At 46.4% G+C, this 22244-nt stretch overlaps 1 protein-coding gene across 2 annotated transcripts in view; it reads left to right on the top strand.

Annotated features, from left to right (window-relative positions):
* The window catches only part of ADAM12 (ADAM metallopeptidase domain 12), a 394287-nt gene that overhangs the window by 266057 nt on the left and 105986 nt on the right, over positions 1-22244 (top strand). For both annotated transcript variants that reach the window (XM_086378404.1, XM_086378406.1), the window contains exons 6-8: positions 13016-13196; positions 20597-20662; positions 21786-21857. In XM_086378404.1, the coding sequence (XP_086234530.1) occupies positions 13016-13196; positions 20597-20662; positions 21786-21857 (319 nt within the window). The remainder of the gene's footprint in view (positions 1-13015; positions 13197-20596; positions 20663-21785; positions 21858-22244) is intronic.

Here is a 22244-nt window from a genome sequence, read left to right as displayed (position 1 = left end):
AGGTATCTGCATTTCAACTGCTTGCTTCATAAAAATGAAAAGGGCCTCTTCTCACTAGGAGACAAAGCAAGCAACTGACTGAGCACAGATGCAGGTGAGCCAAGGACAGGTGTGGCCAAACCAGTGATATTAGCTGCTGCTGCTGCTAAGTCGCTACAGTCATGTCCAACTCTGTGGGACCCCATAGACGGCAACCCACCAGGCTCCCCCATCCCTGGGATTCTCCAGGCAAGAACACTGGAGTGGGTTGCCATTTCCTTCTCCAATGCATGAAAGTGAAAAGTGAAAGTGAATTCGCTCAGTCATGTCTGACTCTTAGCGACCCCATGGACTGCAGCCCACCAGGCTCCTCCATCCATGGGATTTTCCAGGCAAGAGTACTGGAGTGGGGTGCCATTGCCTTCTCTGGTGGTATTAACTAACTAGGTTTAAATCATGAAGATGAAGGACTGGGTAGACAGAGCATTCTGAGTAATATTTAAATAGGACAGGTCCACCCGCTGTGCTTGGCCTTGCTGCTGCCTCTCTACTCCACATCCTTCATCCCGGGCCCATCCCCCCAAAGGTGCAGGTAACTGTCAGGACCCCACACAGAGGGGTCCACCTCTCTGACCAGCTTCCCCAGAGGGGCTGAGTCTCAGCGGCCCACCTCCTGTCTCCGGCACTTGGAGATCGTTCCCTCCTGTGGGTACCTGGCACAGACCACAGTTTGGCAGAGGGATCCTGTGACATACTTGTGGCTGGAGTTTCGGGGAAAGTCAGGGGAACAAGTGTTACGGCATCTGGGGTCGACCACCAAGGCTGGGTGGGAAGCGTGACAGAGCTCACTGCGTGGAGATGGTGCTCCGAAGAATGTCAGCTTCCCAGATCTTTGTGCTGTTACTGCAAAAGCAGCAGACCGTGCGTCAACAGAGAAATTCCGGAGTTATGCAGTCAACTCTGTGATCTTGCGAGGGGAGAATCAGACCGGAGACAAAGCTGTATTCGATCAACTGCTCCCTGGCGGAAGAATCAATTGCAAGGGGGGATACAAAAGCAACTGGAGTAGCACCAGCCTGGGAGAGTTTGAGAAAGAAAATAGGGATTAAAAATCAAGTGAAATATGGTGTGACCCCAGAATACATTCAGAGCTAGGAATGTGGAGGAAAAGTCGAGAGTCCTGGGGGACGCATTAATTAGAGCCCAGCAGATTACAGTCCTGCAGAGAAGGAACATCCTGCTTTGCTTCAAAAAGGGCTGATCAAAAGATGGGCAGGCAGGGAGAGCTCCGTCCTGGAAGAGAGAAGAGAGGGAGGAAGCAAACAAGTCATCCTTCTTCACTTGAGTCTCGAAGGGGGACAGATAAGGAGAGAGAAAGGCCTGGAGATCCCAGTAGACAGGGGGATTAAAGAGGAAACAGCTCTTTAATGGAGGGAATGAAGTCCAACGTGGAAAATAGGTCATAACAACGAGCTCAGCCATGGAGCTTATCCTTCCTTTGAAAGGACTCCAAGTCAAACGGGAAGTTCAAGCCGTAAGTTAGTTTTGTACCGTATCGTATGTCTCCCCAAGATGCCCTGCCCTCCTTAGCACGGTTTCAGCGCAGTGTTCCTGGTTCTCCTGGTCTCTCTCTTGTTTGCACTCGCTGCTGTGTGCCTCATCCCCTGCTCCCGAGGCCCTAGCCCAGGAGTATCCCCATGACCAACGGATGCTCCACAGCACTGTCGGGCACAAGTACCAAACTGTTCCAATGGTGGGGAGAGGATGCTGCCCTCACCCCCGAGAGAAGCTCAGCGGCTGTGTTTTGTGATGGAACAGATGTCCAGCCCTGGCTCCCTCCCACTGGAGCATCCACACAGCCATGTCCCCGTGTCCTGATTTGATTCACAGACACCACCCTGGCCAGAGAGAGCGTGAGATCCTGGAGGGAAGCAACTGTCTCTCGCCATGTCTCCTTGTTCTCTCGCTCCCCACCTCTCAGTTCCTGCTCAGAAATCTGGTACAAGGAGTCTCGGGGGCTCAGAGTCTTCCCATCCCCTGTAGGCAGGACGGTTAAAATTAGGCTTCATTTCTTAAGGAACCACCTTTTTGCTTGAACAGACGTAAGGAAAAGCATTCACAAGATAGATGAGGAGGCTGGTAGAGCTGTAAACCAGGCATTTGTTGTAATGACAGATGCATTTTTAAGTGGGGTTTACAATACCTGAGCATAGATATGCACACGCTCACAAAATGATTACTTTCATTATAATGGTTATTTCTGATCCCACGGACCATAGCACTAGTCAACTCTATCTTTTGAAAAATAAGTTGATGGACTATTTTTCAATAGTGTTGGGAGGCAAGAAGTATTCCTGCATTTTGTGTTATAGTCGATTTCATTATATAAAATTTAGTGCAGTAAACTTTATATTACATACCTAAAATACATACAAAACATTAAATGAACACAGCAATGTGTGTACTTATTCAATTAGCAAATAAGCTCACATCTGAGTATTTTTGTTTAATTGAATTTTTGAAACTATCTCATGCTGCCTCCCACATCTAAGATGTGCTGAGAGCCTATTGTATAGTCAAAGCTATGCTTTTCCCAGGAGTCATGTATGGATAAGAGAGTTGGACCATAAAGAAGGCTGAGTGCCAAAAAATTGATGCTTTTGAACTGTGGTGCTGGACAAGACTCTTGAGAGTCCCTTGGACAGCAAGGAGATCAAACCAGTCAGTGCTAAAGGAAATCAGTCTTAAATATTCATTGGAAGGATTGACACTGAAGCTAAAGCTCCAATATTTTGGCCACCTGATGTGAAGAGCCGACTCATTAAAAAGACCCTGATGCTGAGGAAGATTGAAGGCAGGAGGAGAAGGGGACGACAGAGGATGAGATGGTTGGATGGCATCACCGACTTGATGGACATGAGTTTGAGTAAACTCCAGGAGATGGTGATGGACAGGGAGGCCTGGTGTGCTGCAGTCCATGGGGTTGCAAAGAGTCGGACATGACTGAGCGACTGAACAACAACTAAATTGAATTGATCCCTTTGAAGAAGTCGACCAGAAATCTCAGTTGAGAAAGTGAACAAAGGATCTTAGGAAGAAAGCAAGATGGAGGGAGCAAGACTAGAGCTGGGAAATGAGGCTCAGCCCTCCTGCAGGACCAGAGTGAAGGGTTGCTGTGGGGTGAAGATGCTGTGGGGTTGCTGGCCTCCCTGGTACCTCGAAGCCAGACTTGAGTGCTTGCCAATGCAGGTGGATGTGGGTTCTCCAGGTCTCACAGCTCAACCTAAATGACCCAGGCCACAGTGGTCTAAGGGACTGAAAAGTCAGGCACGTGGAGATGGCCTTGCCTGTGCTGTCCTATCTGCTAGAAAAGCAGGGCCCTGGGCCCACCCTGGTACTGCCTAGAACCTGGCACATTATAAATGCTCAATAAATGCTGGTGGAATCAATGTGCTGTCCCCAGGCCATCAGGAGGGCAGTGAAATTTAATTCTAGCCAGTCCAAAGTTTATTAAAAAAAAAAAAAATCTTCAAAGCATAGTAGATCATATTAAGAAAGAAATTAGATTAGAGTGGAAGTGAAGTGAATTTGACCTTGACCTCTGTTCTGTGACCTTCTGCTCCTGTAGCTTCTATTCGTCTGGGCTACACTGGCCTCCCTTTACCCCGCGGGCCACACCCTCCCTGCCCAGGGCTCTTCTGCTCCTGTCACCTTCTTCCCATGGAGACACTCATTCCGTCATCCTGTGTAAACATCTGTGGGGGGCCACAGCTGGGCTCGGAGCCCATCCACACCATCTCCAAGGCTGCTCTGGTCCCCACCCTGCAGGACCCCAAGGTCAAGTCCAATTCTCCCAAGCCCCACTCTCATTCAAAGCGTGGAAGGTCCAAATCCCAACTCCTCCATCCCCAGACGGGCTCCCTTCCTGAACTCTTTTCCATTACAGATCCAGCCCATCCCAGGCTCCTAAGTGTGGCGCCTGGGGGTCTCTGAATACCTCCTGCAGGGCCCCAGCCCCTGTCTGTGTTCCCTAACCCCCGCTTACAGTATCCCCCCTTCCCCATTTCCCCACCACCACCCCTGAGCAGCCCTCCCACCCAGGTTTTTAAATTGCCTCCCACCCACACTTCCTGCCTCCACCCTTCCCTTCACGACCATCTTGCACATTCCAGAAGGTCGTGTTTCAAAAACACTGCTTGATCATCTAAGTCCCGCCATCCTCTGCACTCCAAACCACACAGCTCCATAAGCTGTACACATCAGAGCCTCTTTTTCACTCCAATGCTTGTTCAACAGTGTTTCCACAGGCGTTTATCCATCACCTCCTCACATGCCATCCCTGCCCAGCCAGATATCATTTTAATGTAACAAAGTCAGGGCCACGAAGTAGGTCACACAGAACCACACAAGAAACTCAGCAGAGGGGCCCAGGGAACCATGCAGGAAGGGATGGTGGGCGTGGACCTCACAGGTTTTGGGTCAGCCTGGAAGCCTCTGCCCGAGGGCTGCCCTGGACGATGGAAGCCTCTGCCGGGAGATGTAGCCCTAAGGCAGCTGGCATCCTACAGGCCAGAGGATGGGGGTCACCACTGGTTACGAGAGAAGGAGCCTGTGGATTTGACTGAGGCCCGGACGGAGGTGGGGAAGGCAGAGGAAGAGGGGCCAGCAGGAGCCAGGTCCTGGGGGCTGGAGGTTGGAGATGCCTAGAAGAGTCGGCATCGTCATCTGCACGAAGCGTGTGCAGCGCAGGAAGTGATGTGGCCACAGGGGCAGCCTGCGGGCTACAGCCAAGGTCAGCGCCTTGCCCATGGCTGATCACTGTCCGGGTCCCATGCCCACCCCCCTTCTGTGGGCCCTGCTGTCCATCCACATATGTCTCTCTTTCATTCACTGCATTCTGAGCGTGCTCAGACCTTTGTTTCACCTGCTCTCCTACTCCTTCAACCCCTCACCTGGTTCCCGAGCTGCCTCGCATCTCCAGGTCCCCCCAGAGCTCCCTTCAAGGCCCCCCGTTTCCCACAGGCCGTTTATCAACCATGCTGGGCTGACTGCCGGCCTGTGGGCAGCTCGGAGTTGCTCTGGCATTTTACACTTGGAAGTCAGTGGTGCCCACCCTGGCACAAGCCCTCAGGGACATAGGAGAGGGGCTGACCATCCAGAGTCGCCAAGGACAGGGAGCAGGCTGGGGAGCCAGGTCCAGCCGTGGGCCATGTTGTTTTCCTAGGCCTGCTTTAACACAGGACCACACACTGGAGGGCTTAAAGCACTAGCAGGGTCTCCTCTCGTGGTGCCGGAAGCCAGAAGTCTGAATCAAGGTGCTGGCAGGGTTAGCTCCTTCTGCAGGCTCTGCGGGAGAATCCGTCCATGCCTGGCTCCTGGCCGTCCTCAGCATTCCTAGGCTTGTGGCCGCATCTCTGCCGTCTCTGCCTCTGTCCATGTGACTTCATCCCTGGGTCCCTGTGCTTCTCATTTTTCCATCTCTTATGAGGACACACATCACTGAATTTAGGTTCTACCCTAAGTCCAGAATAATCTCATCTTGAGATCCTGAAACTTATCACATTTGCAAAATTCAAGAGCCGGGGAAGCTGAGCAGTGACTGCTAATGGAACAGGGTTTGCTTCGAGGGTGATGAGAGTGTTCAGGGGTAGACAGGGATGCTGTTTGTACGACTCAGTGAATATACTAAAACCCAGGGGATTGCATGCTTTAAAGAGGAAGCTTAATGGTTGGTGAATTAGTTCTCAATATAGCTGTTATTTTTAAAAGGAGCCTGGCTCGGGGTAGCCATCAATCATAGCTGCTATTTTTATTATCGATGTGCCAGTAAGAGGTATTCTTAAAATCTTTTATGACAGCTTGTTTTACCTCTTTGGTCATGTCTCCCAAACCTGGTTATAAATTACATTTGAAGCAGGAACCACAGGTGAGACGTCTTTATGGGTACCACGGGAGACGGCCCGGCATTTTGCACATAGTAGGGGATAATGAGTATTTGTTTTGATTGCACGTGAGTATTTCACATGGAAATTATTTGTTGAAATTAAGCCCAGGGACTTCCCTGGGAGTTCAGTGGTTAAGACTCTCTACTTCCCATGCAGGCGGCACGGTTCGATCCCTGATGGGGGAATGAAGATTCCCACGTGCCATGTGGCACAGCCAAAAAATGTTTTTAAAAACTCTGATGATACTAATGGGTTCACTAGTATCACTGCTGCTATCCCTATGTTTCAAACACAAATGGGCTGGGATATTATTTTTACCCATGAGCTCCTCCCATAAAGGAACTGAAATTGAATTTCATGCCAACTCATGATTGACAGCACATTATGTGTGTGCACCAGTGCGTGCTTAGTCATGTCTGACTCTTTGCTACCCCATACACTGTAGCCCACCAGGCTCCTCTGTCCACGGGATTTCCCAGGCAAGAATACTGGAATGGCTTTCCATTTCCTACTCCAGAGGACTTCCCGACCTAGGGATCAAACCTGTGTCCCTTGTGTCTCCTGCATCTGCAGGCGGATTCTTTACCACTGAGACTGCTGGGAAGTCCTGGCCACACAGTGTTGAGCCTAAAAGTCTTTTTTCAAGAAAATTCAGTTAGCAGCTGAACATGGAAGTAGCCAGATTAATTCATATTTTTGAATCATCGTCTTATTACAGGTTGTCAAAATCCATGTGCCCTATCCTGTTTGCCTGGGAGTGGTATGAAAAATCATAGTAAGAACAGCACCATTAAGCTGTGTTACTGCCTGATGCACCATTGCTTTGGAGATTAAAAACTGAATTTTAAGAAGAACAAAACTTATCTTGAGGAAGTACAGGTCGCCTGGGTTATCACTTTGAAAGCTAACAGAATCAACTTAAAATTTTAATAGATTTCTCTTTGTTTCCTCTGAAAGAAAAACAGTAGGATTCCAACATTTAAAATAAGGCTGGCTGTTTTCAGAGCAGTAACTCCACTTCTCTGGCCCTTTGCCTTTTGACCTCTGCCCTCCATCAAGGCCAGCCCTGTTCTTGTCTCCACATCCCTCTTGAAACAGCGCCAGCAGGAGGCAGGCAGGAGAGTGTGGGAGCTGACCACCTCAAGGTTCAGATACATGGGTCAAGATTGGGTCCCACCTGTATCTCCAGCTACCTGTGTGGCCTTGACAGTGGGGAAAATGACCAGGTGTATCCTAGGCAGGGTGCCATGAGGGGTGGCCGTCCTCACCCTCAACCACCCCCTCTCCTCTGCTCTCCTCCATTCACCACCTCTGACTGCCCTGGAAGGTGGCCTTGCTGCTGCTGCTGCTGCTGCTGCTGCTGCTGCTGCTGCTGCAGCTAAGTCGCTTCAGTCATGTCCGACTCTGTGCAACCCCATAGACGGCAGCCCACCAGGCTCCCCCGTCCCTGGGATTCTCCAGGCAAGAACACTGGAGTGAGTTGCCATTTCCTTCTCCAATGCATGAAAGTGAGAAGTGAAAGTGAAGTCACTCAGTCGTGTCCGACTCTTCACGACCCCATGGACTGCAACCCACCAGGCTCCTCTGTCCATGGGATTTTCCAGGCAAGAGTACTGGAGTGGGGTGCCATTGCCTTCTCCAGAAGGTGGCCTTACCCTCCCCATAAGGGCTGGTCTAGTGTTCCCCTCTGCCTCCTAATATCCCCAGGGAGAAGATACCCACACTCTTCATCTCTCCCAGACACTGCAAATTGACTTTGAAGCTTTCCCCCTCCTCTACCAGTGGGAAAAGAGCCTCACTTTCGAAGTCTGCTGGATTTAAATCCCTCACTCTGAGATACTTCCAACTCCAAGTTTACAACGAACTACCTATGACATACAACTTAAATCACATCTGCTTATCTAGCCTGGGGCCAGAAAGGGCTGTGAGAACATCAAATTTTAAATCTCAGAAACCCTGAATCCTTGAATTTTGTGTCCACTGTGGTTTCCAGCAATCTCTAGAGCTAAGTGATTAATTATACACAAGACAGGCCAAAGCAATTATTTAATTAAGATGTATTCTAGGCTGCCAATGGTTTGCAGCAAAGGGAAAGACTTCACCCCAGTTTCTCAACATCTGGCCCTTGGATGACTTAAAAGATAAAAGGAGATACCAGAACAATTTTATGACTGAATAACAATTTCTAGAAATTTTCCATTAAGTAGAAAAACTTCTTCAGTCATATGCTTCTCATGATTAGAACTTGGTGACATGTTTTACTGTAAGTTTTAAGCTTATTGAAATTCAATGCAAAATAGAAAATGTTGCAATACAAGATGAAATGTTGGTGTCATTTTCTTTTGGGGGCTGGAAAGTCAGTTTTCTAGCCAATCTCTCTTTTCCCTCCAAGTGTATTATTCATTTTCCACTTTGCCCTGGCCTCTTTTTTAAAAAAGCTTTTTCTTAATTGAGGCTTTTACAAAATCAACTTTAATAAACAGAAATCTCCTACTACCCATCTTAACTTAGGAATCTAAGTTTTAGTTCATAAAGAACTTTTCAAAGAAAGAAAAAAAAAATGCAAGCCTCCCCAGAGTTGATGACCAGAGCCATGTCTGTATGGTCTGCTTTGAGATTCCTGAAGACGCTAGTTGGAGGGGGTGGGGGAGTATAAGAGAACACCTCTGTGCAAGGACTTTCTGTCGACCTGTGGGATTCGAAATAAGCCGAAACGTCCTCAGTTACTCCAGTTTCCCTGTCTCTGAGCAGCTATGCCGCCAGTGTTGGTAACACGCAGCTTCACTCCCCAATGTTTCCCAAGTGCCCTGTGTATCCCAGTGCCATCATTTCAGGTAGCCTGTGATCATCCTGAACATGACTGTGCTGTTCCTTCCACTGCTTCTGAGACTTCACAGAACAGGACCCGTGGAGTAAGCCAGTTGAATAATAATGAACTGATTGGTGTGTGTGGGGGGGTTTACCAGTTGTATTCAAAATAAATATTTGCCTAATTCATACCTTCTCTTTTTATGCCATTTGAGTATTAGAATACAGTCATTCCATTAAAATATAAGAACGATTAAATGGTCACTTGTAAGTAGGTCATCAGTAAATGCAGGATGAGTGAATGGCTGAACAAATAAAGGAGCAATCGTGGGAGACATTTTCCAATCTCTTTCCTTTGGGAACAAGCTCAGGTTATCTGAAAGAAACTGATGGAGCACCTGACTTTTTCAGCTGTTACTTAAAGACTAAGCTATTTCTCAAATCCTTGGGTTCAGGCTATATAAATCACATGTGAGAACTGACTCCCTAAACTTGGAGTCCATGGACCACATCCATGGTTTTGAATCTCCTTAAATTTTCTGCAAAATATTATGGATCTATGTATATGTGACGGAGAAGGCAATGGCACCCCACTCCAGTACTCTTGCCTGGAAAATCCCATGGACGGAGGAGCCTGGTAGGCTGCAGTCCATGGAGTCGCTAAGAGTCGGACAGGCCTGAGCGACTTCACTTTCACTTTTCACTTTCCTGCATTGGAGAAGGAAATGGCAACCCACTCCAGTGTTCTTGCCTGGAGAATCCCAGGGACGGGGGAGCCTGGTGGGCTGCCGTCTATGGGGTTGCACAGAGTCGGACATGACCGAAGCGACTTAGCGACAGCAGCAGCATGTATGTGTGAATTCTCCTGGGGAGAGTGTAAGGAGATTCATGTCTCAAAAAAGGTTAAGAGTCAGTGTGTTTTAAGTGTCTATTTACAATCAGATGAATTTTCCATGAAAATTGTGTTCATTTATGATTGTGGTCAACTTGATTGGTAACAGAAGTTGCTAGATGTGTGGGAACTCTCGGAGCTGCCAGTTTACTGTTACCCAAATTTCCATTTCTCCAAAAAAAACTCATTTCAACATCAGGAAGAGCCTGTTTAAAGAATTTCCTGTTCCACATTGGAAAGAGAAAGTCAAAAACCAACCTGTAGGCTGATGTTCCCCCATCACTTAAAGGAAGCTGACATGGCTCATTTCCAGGAAGTAGGACACAGCCTTAGTGACAGATTTTCTCTTCTTGGGCTCCAAGATCACTGCAGATGGTAACTGCAGCCATGACATTAGAAGATGTTTGCTCCTTGGAAGAAAAGCTATGACAAACCTAGACGGTGTATTAAAAAGCAGAGACATCACTTTGCCAACAAAGGTCCCCATAGTCCAGTAGTCATGTACAGATGTGAAAGTTGGACCATAAAGAATACTGAGCACTGAAGAACTAATACTTTCAAACTGTGGTGCTGGTGAAGACTCTTGAGAGTCCCTTGGACAACAAGGAAATCAAACCAGTCAATCCTAAAGGAAAGCAACCCTAAATATTCATTAGAAGGACTGACACTGAAGCTGAAGCTCCAGTAAGTTGTCCACTTGATGTGAACAGCTGATTCATTGGAAAAGACCCTAATGCTGGTACAGATTGAAGATTGAAAGCAAAAGGAAAAGAGGGTGGCAGAGGATGAGGTGGTTGGATGGCATCACCAATTCAATGAACGTGAACTTGAGCAAACTCTAGGAGATTGTGAGGGACAGGGAGGCCTGGCATGCTGCAGTCCTTGGGGTCACAAAGACTTGACTTAGTGACTGAACAACAGCAAGGACACAGCCTCAGCTCTGTCCTTCTCCAGAAGGTCACACATGCCTTGGGGTCCATGAGCTAATGCCACCTTCTGTCTCTGCAAGTTAAAATATTTAGCATATATGTCTATTTTTTAAAAGAATTTATGCATTTAGGGACCTCCTTGGTGGTCCAGTTGTTAAGACTCTGTGCTGTCACTCCAGGGGGCTCAGGTTCAATCCCTGGTCAGAGAACTAAGGTATTGCACAGCCCAAATAAATAAATAAAGTAAAATAGTTTTTTAAAAAGAATTTATATTTTTATTCCCAAATGTAAATGTTAGCACAAAGGGTTCTTTCTTCATTATTGTCACTCCTAAAGAAGCATGCATTGCAGGCAGACGCTTTACCCTCTGAGCCACCAGAGAAGCCCATAAGAAGCATAGTTATCTTATTAATGCTATGTTTTGTACCACGGAGCCACAGATGGCCAGGATAGGGAGAGACATGTGAACAAAGCACAGGATCTTCCTGAAATGGTCAGTCTTTGAATGGGTATATTAACAGAAGCCTCATCCTTGGGTCTGCCCTTGTCAATAACAAAGAGCTGCTGCTGCTGCTGCTGCGGCTAAGTCACTTCAGTCATGTCCGACTCTGTGCAACCCCATAGACTGCAGCCCACTAGGCTCCTCTGTCCCTGGGATTCTCCAGGCAAGAGTACTGGAGTGGGTTGCCATTGCCTTCTCCAATGCATGAAAGTGAAAAGTGAAAGTGAAGTCACTCAGTCGTGCCCAACTCTTAGCAACCCCATGGACTGCAGCCTACCAGGCTCCTCCGTCCATGGGATTCTCCAGGCAAGAGTACTGGAGTGGGTTGCCATTGCCTTCTCCAATGCATGAAAGTGAAAAGTGAAAGTGAAGTCGCTCAGTCCTGCTCGACTCTTAGCAACTCCATGGACTGCAGCCTACCAGGCTCCTCCGTCCATGGGATTTTCCAGGCAAGAGTACTGGAGTGGGTTGCCTTTGCCTTCTCCAAACAAAGAGCTACTGCCATGCAAGTCCTGCAACACAGCCAGGAAATGGCAGAGCTGGAACTCAAACCAGATCATTGGATTTGAAGGCCTCCTTCTTGGTCTCGGTGCTGAGGCATTCTTCAGGCCTCTAAAGAGCTGTATACCTTTAGCCCAAACAGACCCAGATGCAGACCTCAGCTCTTCGAGGAACGGTTATGTTGCTTTGTGCACTTACGTTACATTGGTTCCTTTATTCACACATTGCCCACAAATTAAATAAGCAAAGTACCCAAGAAAGCATCCTTTTTAAAACCCTTTTTTTCACTGAAGTATAGTTGGCTTACAATGTTGCATTTGTTTCTTGTGTCCAGCAAAGTGATTCCCCTTTATGTGTATAACAGACTCATTTCCATTAGAGGTTATTACAAGATAATGAATATAGTTCCTTCTGCTATACAGTAGGACCTAGTTGTTATCGATGCTATATATAGTAGTTTGTATCTGTTCATCTCAAACTCCTAATTTATCCCTCACCCTCCTTTGGTCTTCCCTGGTGGCTCAGACGGTAAAGCGTCTGTCTGCAATGCAAGAGACCCAGGCTCGATCCCTGGGTTGGGAAGGTCCACTGGAGAAGGAAATGGCAGCCCACTCCAGTATTCTTGCCTGGAAAATCCCATGGACGGCGGAGCCTGGTAGGCTACCGTCCATGGGGTCGAAAAGAGTCAGACACGACTGAGCGACTATAATCTAATCTAATCTCCTTTGGTAACCATGTGTGTTAGTTACTCAGTCATGTCCAACTCTACGATCCCATGAACTGCAGCTCAACAGGCTCCTCTGTCTATGAAATTCTCCAAGCAAGAATACTAGAGTGGGCAGCCATTCCCTTCTCCAAGGGATCTTCCCAACCAAGGAATTGAATCCAGGTCTCCTACATTGCAGACAAATTCCTTACTATCTGAGCTACCAAGGAAGCCCAACAATAAGTTTTTTTTAAAAAAGCTTAAGTTTATATTCAAACTTATATCAGAATCCTTTCAACTATTTAGGAAATTTTGTTGATCAGAATGAATAATTCAGATGTAGGAATTTTCCTTAAAAAAAAAATAATAAAGATTTCCCTTCGGAATCATGTCTGCTAATTTAGATCTAATTACTCTCTAAGCAGATGAAACATCTTTTGTCTCAACTCTTCTTCCCAGCAATGTATCCTCGAGAAGTAAAAAACAAATGAAAGGCATGAAGACTAAACAGTCTATTCTTTACCATAAAACATTTGAAACAAAAACTTCTCAGACTTGTCTTCCAAAATATTTGCAAAAATAAGTCAATGCAAGCATATGGCACAGAAATGCCCTTTCCAATTCAGACCCAGGATATATAAATAAATTGGTATTTCTTTTTTTATACTCTCTGTCATTAAGAACTGGGTTTTAGCCATAAACAAGAAGCTGCCCTTAAAAGTTACGTAATTTTTCTTCTTTCTTTTTCAACAGGGGACTCATTACATTTGAAAATAACACCTATATTTTGGAGCCAATGAAAAATGCAACCAACAGATACAAACTCTTCCCAGTGGAAAACTTGCCGGGCACCTGGGGATCATGTGGATCAAATACGTCGGGCCTCACTCTGCACGACAGGCTTCCACTGGCCTCCCAGACCCAGACAAGAAGGGTAGGAGGAAACCCCACATTACATCTCTGGAGACGGTGGGGGGCACGGGGGCTCCAACTAGGGACACCCACCACTAGGCCATCTGGAGAAATTCTACCGTTTGTGTCTGAGGGATGGAGTCAACTACTTTATCTAGAGGTGGCTGATATGAGGTGGGCAGAACATAATCAGACACTGAAAACTCCGTCATTGTATTGCAAACGTCAGGGTCAGACTCACTGACCTGTGCTGGGTAGAGTTGGGCTCAGAGGGCTCAAAATCACCGTTCACTGTCTCTGATGATAACCTCCTGGGCTTGGCCCAGAAGTCTGCCCCTCCCTTACACCCCTCCGTGGTACACAGGCCTGGACCAGACCCTCTGCACCCTCGGGCAGCCCTCCTTCTACGGGAGGAGAAAGACAATATGGAGGTTTCTCCACAGCCAATCTGTTTTATATTAGGATCTTCTTTAGAATTCGGGAAGAATTCCCTGCCATTGCCCACTCTCCTGCCCTGGGTGAACTAGGGCTTGGTCCAGCAGTGTGGCTGAAAATGTGTGATGTTTACCCCTAGTCCAGACGCCATGGGGCGTCTGGGCATCCCACTTCTCCCCCTAGGTGTCTGCTCTCTGGCCACCCAGCCCTGGGTCTGCTCATCACAGGTCTTCCCTTCTGCAGCAGGGCTGGAGACAGAGGTTGCCCAATGCAGTTAGGAGCGCAATCTGCCTCCGGGCTAAGAGGTCACCGCTGGTGCAGCACCAGGGAACCTCCACCCTGAATGGCTGCCTGACCCTTTTACATCAGTGACCCAGGGGCTCCACAGACCACAACCGAACTCACAAAAAGGAAAAGGGTAGCACCATCTGGCTAGAGGCCCCGAATTCAAAGGAGCACAACCTGATAGGAAGCGATCAGTGATTTACTGATTTCTCATCTCTGTCTTTCCCCTTCCTCTGTCGACAAGAAATCCAGAATCCGTTCATATGATATCACTTGTGCTTACATTTGATAAGCACAACTTATCACTTGACAATTAACACTCTTTGTCTCCCCTGACTTTGACAGGTTTTCAGAGTTCCACTTAACACCCTTCGTCTTACCTGACTTTGAGGGTTATACTGCTTCCCACTCAAAGCTTTATGAAAACTGTGCCTCTTTGTATTTCTAATCATTTTTCTCCAAACAGTAAATGTTATCCTAAACGATTTCTCCTTCTTAAAAATTTCCTGTTGGCTGTGGCTAGGTGGTGTTCCCCTAACCTGCTCTTAACTGAACCACTTCAGGACTTTTCATTTTAATTTTGCATTCATTCTTTCCGTTCTGATTCTGCCCGTGTGACCCAAACTTCCTCTCTTTGTTAATATACTCCCAAGGGTTTCTACAGCTGGTGCTTGCAGCCTCGTTTTTCCTTGTTCTTCCCCATCACCCTGTGTCAGGCACTATGGCTGACCTTGACATTGACTCTCAGCAGGGGAGCGAAGATCTCAACCTCCAGGAATAGGGCTTGACAAGTACCCGCATCACCAGCAGAAGCAGCTCCAGAGAATCTCCCTTCTCCTCCCCCCACCCCTTTAAGAGGGACAGAGTTAAGAGATGGAGTCCCAGAGACCAGCCTCTGTGCTCCCAGGGCATGTTTGCTTTACGTTTCAAAGGCTCTCGCCTTTGATTCCAGACCTCAGATAAGATGGGATGGGACCGTAGCCTTCACAGTCATAAACAAATAGAATATTTGCATTTTGTTTTTGAGGCGCCTTGCTTTGAGTACCTTATTGAACATACGTTATCCACCTTGTGAGATTTATAACTTGACAGTTTAAGCAGCACTCGGATATGTTTGCCATTTCATTTAGAAGTGCATGCCTGGTCGGTCCTGGCCAGCCATATTTTAATTCTTTAACTAAGCTTACAGCTCCCTAGACCTGTGATCGGCCCAGTAATTTCCAATCATTTTGACTTGTAGAGAGATGGAGAAAACCTGAATAACAATGGTGTTTTGTTAATAATGCATATGGAAGCATAAATGAACCTTTAAATCAAAAGGGGGGACTATCACATGCACTTAGACGAGACTCTCAGTGTTTCTGTCTAGAAAATGTTGTGATTGTTTTTACGGAAGGGAACATGTCTTTGACAGAAAGCACATCTGTATCATGAAAACAATACCAAAAATAATTTTCAAATAAGTGGAATATGTGAGAATTGGAATTGTATACGAGACTATTTGGTAAACATGAAAGGAAAGTACTCGAGTTCTGTGCCGCTTGCCTGCCAGACTTAACACTGCCTTTATCTTATACTCAAAAATCAATGTAACTTCGGCTAACTCCTCTGGTTTATGCACTGCAGCAAATGCATTTGTGTTTTCCTAGCTCTGTTCTGCCCCTACTAAATGTTAACTATTGCAAAGATGGGCTTGCAGGCTGAGATTTTTCTGCAGATGTGTGTGTTTTTCTTCAAGGAGCAGCGGAAATAAATCTGCACTCAGGGTATGCACCGGCTATAATATCAGCTTGAGCTATTGTTTGTCATTTTTACAAGGCTCTCTGTTAGATTTTAGTGAGAACCCAAGTTGCTTCCGGAAGGGTGCCTGCAGCCAGGGGCCTTCCTTGCCAGTTCCATCCTCTGCAGGTTTTTACGCCCAGCCCGCAGAGCCCCGGCCATTCAGCCCTGCTGGGACTTCGCCCTCCCCCTCCACCAGCTGGTCATTCAAAAATGCAAACGAATTTTAACACAAGCCTGAGCAGTCTCTAAGGAAGGTAAAGGCTGTAAATCTGCTACTGGAGCAAATCACAGAATACATCCTGAAGGCAGATGTAAATTATTGTTGAATTATCCTCCCTGGGGATTATCTGTGCTATTGTTCCCCTCCACTAGTATGGATAATTGTGAGTCACATGTAGAAGTCATTGCCTTCTCTAAAAAAGCAATGTGCACTTGGTCTATTGAGTACAAATAGCACAGCCTGTCAGGGAGACCCTGTGGGGTTTCCTCAAACGCCGCCAATCTGAAATGGACCAGGGCTGTTGCTCTAGGTCTTCTAGACAGGCTGCTGTACTGGTTTAATAGAAGCCATGGTAGTGGTGGTCGTGGGGGTGGTATTAACAGCAGAATCGATTATCTGTGAGTGAGTGAAGTCGCTCAGTCATGTCCGACTCTTTGCAACCCCATGGACTGTAGTCTACCAGGCTCCTCTGTCCATGGGATTCTCCAGGCAATAGTCCTGGAGTGGATTGCCATTTTCTTCTCCAGGGGATCTTCCCAACCCAGGGCTTGAACCCCAGTCTCCCGCATTGTAGAAAGATGCCTTACCCTCTGAGCCACCAGGGAATCCACTAGTAATAGTTGAATATCAGGAACTAACCAGAATTGTTGGAAAACTTGTTAATTAGAGCATGCATGTTTAATTTCTCTCTACTGTAACCACATCCCTGATAGCTCAGTTGGTAAAGAATCCACCTGCAATGCAAGAGACTCCGTTCAATTCCTGGTTTGGAAAGATCTGCTGGAGAAGGGATAGGCTACCCACTCCAATATTCTTGGGCTTCCCTGTGGCTCAGCTGGTAAAGAATCTGCCTGCAATGTGGGAGACCTGGGTTCAATCCCTGGGTTGGGAAGATCCCCTGGAGAAGGGAAAGGCTGCCCACTCAAGTATTCTGGCCTGGAAAATGCCATGGGCTATTCAGTCCATGGGGTCTCTAAGAGTTGGACACGACTGAGCGACTTTCACTTTCTTTTCACTATAACCACTCCCACCTCAATACCTCCTCTAAGAGGCCATACCAAGTGCCCTTACTGCCCTAGTCACTGTTAAATTTTGGTGGATAACATGACCAGCCCTGCTATTGCTTCCTTAGCCCTGAGCTCTGAGCATCTCTCAGTGAGAACCAAGGTTCGAAAATCTCCAGATGTGGATTCCTATTGAGTCTTGAATAAATTAAAGCTCTAGAAAAATAAATACTAGCTCTCACTTCTGCCACAGGCATTTTGGACTCAAGTTCGATACTTTGAGTTTGTGCCCATTAACATTCAGTACGTCAGACTCAGTCCGTCCTTCCAGCGTTTGTCTCATTTCCTTGTTGGTTCTGCAGCCTATATATTAGCCAGTCCTCCGAGGCTGTATTCCACGCAGATGTGATCCAGGTGCTTCATCCCCATGCAAATCGTTCGTAAGGATGGTAGAGATGACCTTTCACAGCCAAGACCAGGGCTCAGCTCATAAATACTCATTAAGTGGTCTTAGAGCAAGGCATGGAGTCTAGCTTGAGTCAACAATGATCTTTCTTTACAAAGAAGGAGTTAAATCAAACTTTTGAGTCACCGAATTTGCTAAACTTGCCGTCTTTGCATACGGTCCTAGATCCATTGTTATTTTATTGTTGTTGTTGTTTGGTTAAAACATCCAACTTGAATCTGTTTGCCTGGCTGCATCTTTTTACTGCCTCAAACTGTCACAAGTGGTCATCTGCTCCCCCACTTCCACCATTGTCCCCCTATAATCCATTCTCCTCCCATCAGCCAGGGTGATATGTAAAGAATCTCACCTCCAAGGGAGCCCCACTGCTCTCGGACAGTTAGGTTACCCGTCAGCCTCCTCACTCTGGGCCCTGTCCTCTGTCCCCATCCTTGGCCGCATCTCACCCATGCCCTGCCCTCGCTCACTAGACAATAGCCATCCTGCTTGCTGCTACAACCCAAGCTCTCCCAGCCTTAGGACTTGTGTTCTTATCAGGTTATTTCAGGGGTCTGGCCCGTAGGAAGAGAGAGTTGCATTGAGAATTTATTGCCCCCCTAATCTCAGCTTGTTTTTTCGGACTCAAGTTGAGTTCTCAGAGCCAGAGTTCTTATTATGAAAATGTGTGGGGGCCATTCTTCCCGAGACCTTGACTGTGACAACTTTGAGAGGCCAGGGAACAGCTTCCCACTTGAGCAAGACTCAAAGAATGCCTCCAACCTTGGAGCAGAAATGGTTGGGCCATTCTCAGAGGCTCATGTTCTCACCTGTTTGGGGAAGGGTGTTTGTTTCCTCAATCTCCCCCCGACCCAAATGAAAATTGCATCAAGCAACCAGTTTCAATGTTTCTCTGATTCAAAATCAAACACTTTGAATATGATTTTTTAACTGGATAGCCCAGATAGGTGGGAATCATGTGGAGGTAATTTAAGCCTCTCTGTGTGTGCAGCTGGTGGAAAAGGAACCTCTGCAGCCATGAACCGGCCACTCCCCTGTGGCTTTTTATTATTATGTGGTTAGGCGTCTCTCTGAGCTTGCAATTCTCTGCATTCATGAGAAAATGTGGACTTCTCTGAAAACTGCAGAGACAGGAAAATCGGGCTCTTGTGTTTGTTTTCATTATCTGGAATTGTGTATTTTCTAAATGATGATCCAAAGCCATTTGGAACTGTCCCCTGGCCGTTCATTTCACCCCTTTGCAGTCCGAAAGGTGTAAACATCTAAGCAACCAGGGCTCTCTCCATGAGTTTTTCGATGGGAGGTTAATTTATTTTTCCTTTAATAGAGCTGTATTTTCTTCTGTAAGATGAGTCTGTGAATGGTAAATCAGGGAATTATGGGGGGCAGAGGCTTCTGCCTTCCACCCCTCAGGAAGGAGGAACCACTTTAAGATGGCATCTCATTTTGTGTAGACCAGCGGGCACCACCGGGGCTGGTCATTTTCCCTTTGTGAGTAGGTTGGTCCCCATGAAACATGCCTACAACATATAGTTACTAAACTGAACTTTTTTCCTTGTAATGTTGTTAAAGTATGAGAAATCATAGCTTTCATGGTGCTTTACTCTTCCTCCCTCCAAAAGGTTTCCAGATTTCTTTGAAGTGAAAGTGAAAGTGTCAGTCGCTTAGTCGTGTCCAGCTCTTTGTGACCCCATGCACTGTAGCCCTCCAGGCACCTCTGTCCATGGGATTCTCCAGGCAACAGTACTGGAGTGGGTTGCCATGCCCTCCTCCAGGGGATCTTACCAACCCAAGGGCAAACCTGGGTCTCCTGCGTTGGCAGGCAGATTCTTTACCATCTGAGTCACCAGGGAAGCCCTGAGATTTCTTTAGAGATATCAAAATTCATGAATCAGCATAGCTGGGCAGCAAGGAGGAACACTGCTATGATACAAACACATTTTTCTTGTAAAAATCTGTTTGGAAGGCCCTGCACCAATGGGGATTTGTTTTATAAAAGATGTTTCCCTCAGGATTATGTGACTGGAAAGCTGATTCAGACCAGGCCTTGGTCATTTTTGCTTTTGTCTGAAAGCCTGGTTGTAACATGCAAGTTTTCAAGGTTAAGCAGAGTGTAGTTAACTCGTAAAGCAGCGATATCAGTTATGGGGAGCCAGACCTGTTCAACCCCCATTTCCTCTGACTCCATTTTATTGCAAAAACAGAAGGCTTTATTTTTTGCTTTTAAAGTTGGCTTTTTGAGACCACCCTCCATGAATTGCTCTTTTTTTTTTTTTCCTCTCCGAAAAATGCCTTTGGGATTCTCCCAGTAATTCATGGAAGAGTGTGAGTGTTTTTTGAGGAAACGTGATTAAAATGTCACCCACTTCAGAGGCTGCCTTTAATGGGGAGGGAGTTCGTGCTTGGGCCGTCTGCCTCTTCTTCAGCCCTACCCCTTGATAAACAAGGTCTTTATTCTTCTCGACTATTGCAGTCTTACCAAATCGCTTTTCTCTAGTCGCATATTTCAGCCTTTTTTTTTTTTTTTCTTGAAAATGTTTCTTTCTGTTCTGTTTCTTTTGTTCCTTTCTGGTTTTCCTCCTAATACCTCCTTCTCGCCTGGCTCAGTTGTTCCCCATTTTTCCTTTGCATCTAACCAGATTTTTCAACCATCAGCCACAAGAAATCAGCCTTCTGGCCTAGACTATGCAGTTTTCCCCCAGAAGGGCAGTTCCAGCTTAAAATACATTCTCCTCTGATTTTGTGACGTGAGCAAACCTTTTCTCCTCTGCTTTTCTCACATCACAAAACTGGGCCACAAAGGCAAAGGGAACACCCGTGAAACCCTGAAGCCCAGCGATTTCTACAGTGGTCTTGACATGTGCTGCATCCAGCCTGAGATGCACAGCCATGGGCTTCTGCCCCAGAGTTGCCTGTTTATGTGTGTGTGTTTGTTTAATGGTGATTTCAACTCATTCTGATCCTAAAATCAGTGATCCAGCGCAAAGGTTAGATTCCTTTTTAGGGACTTCCCTGATGGGAATGGAAACTGATGGCTCATGTTGAGATGGTTTTACAGAAGTCGTTGGGGTCAGAGGTGAACTCCTAGGTGGAACAGAGGTGTGGGAGCCAGTGTTGTTGGTAGGGGCGGGGTGTCCCTTTAGCTCCGATGCTTCTGTCGAGAGATGCTGACAGTGTTCTGAAAGCCCCAGAGAGACCATCAGGGAAATTAAATCCACGTTTACTTTTGGCAGCAAAAAAGAGAGACCCTCAAGATGACCAAGTACGTAGAGCTTGTCATCGTCGCCGATAACCGAGAGGTAAGAACTGTCTGAAATTTCTTGGTTGATTTAAAAAAAAACAACAACAACAACAACCACCACCACAGGGAAAAGAAAATGTTTAGCAAATTATTACATGCTTTAATTAACCTCATTTTCTATGAGGCCTTAAGAGCATTGTGAACAACCCATGGGGAAAAGTGGCTCCCTGATCTTACAAGGTATAAAACATTAAAAATGTATCTGCTATTACAAAATATTAGCAAGGGCTGCAGAAAAAAAATATTAGCAAGGACTATAGAGCTGCCATAGCAGCTAAGCTCTCCAAACAGGGAGAATTATTTGTGGGAAATAGCAGATGGTTTTAGAATGTATTCTAAAACACTTTGGGGGAAAATTTAGTTTAAAAAATTTCCAATATGTTCTAAACAAAATGAATGAATGAATGAAGGCTATAGAAACAGCAGAAAAATCCTACCTTCTGAAATACGGCTTTATCCCGTGCTAGTTTTTTTCTTTAAATTAGTTTTTAATTAGCTCTTTTTTTTTTTTTAGATTATCTTTTCTGTGTTCATTTCTTGCCACTGCTACTTATCATGAATTAGGTGACATTTTCTCCCAAGCTGGCTCAACACATATGAATGAAACAGATTTGACAATTTCTCAGGAAACTGTTCCCAGTCTGGAAGGTCAGATTAGAGAGGAGAAGGGGGAATTTATTAACTTTTATCCATTCTCTGTATTGTTTGACTTGCTGCCATGAGCTTCTATTACTTTCACTCTTTAATTTTTAAAAACAAATATAAAAGAAATTTCGGAGGAAGTTCAAATCAAGTCGATGATATGAAGAATGGCTTTGGGCTGCTTTCTGGTTGTCTGTTTTCTCTTTGCCAAAACATGTCACTGCCTCCATCATTTATGAGGCTGGAAAAAATCACAAAAGTTACTGTCTTATGAGCACTTGGCTTGGGTGAATTTCAGGGAGTTTCAGAAAGTCCCTGGACAGGGAAATTACTCGGCAGAATGGGAGCTCACTTCACCATAAACCAGGGAGGGCCCTAGGGGGTTGCAAAGCCCAAGACTTCACATTTCCAGGAGCCGAGAAGATGAGATTTGATTGATGGTCTTACCGTTATTAATGCTGACATTTAAAATTATTAAGTTTCAGAGGCAAGGAAAAGATCTGGAAAAAGTCAAGCAGCGATTAATAGAGATCGCTAATCACGTTGACAAGGTAAGTTCTTTGGGGGTAATTAAATCACTCACATAGTGTAAACGTTTGGGAATGAGGTGGAGGGAATGAAACACAGCCCATCTGACTTCAGAAGGCCAGCTTCTGCCTCTGGTACCCGACTTTCCCTTCCTTTGAAGACCCCCAGGGCTTGGAGTAGCTGCATGAGATGCCCCCATGCTGTCTGGACCACGGTGGCCTTGGGATCCATCTCCTCCCATCCTGGTCTCCCCGGCTGGATCCTGAACCAGATGGCACATGTGACCCTATTGAAAGTGCTCAGCAGGCCTCTCCCCAGGCCTCCCTGGGCAGGTCCCACAGCCGCCTGAGGGTCGGCTCTCATCAATAAGGGACCTATGGGCTTCACAGTCCTGGGATGCAGCAGTTGGC

This window comes from Bos grunniens, chromosome 26 (assembly GCF_055505025.1).
Source record: "Bos grunniens cultivar Pamir isolate PY7600 chromosome 26, Bosgru_T2T1.0, whole genome shotgun sequence".
NCBI lineage: Eukaryota > Metazoa > Chordata > Mammalia > Artiodactyla > Bovidae > Bos > Bos grunniens.
This window is presented reverse-complemented; position numbering and strand designations above follow the sequence as displayed.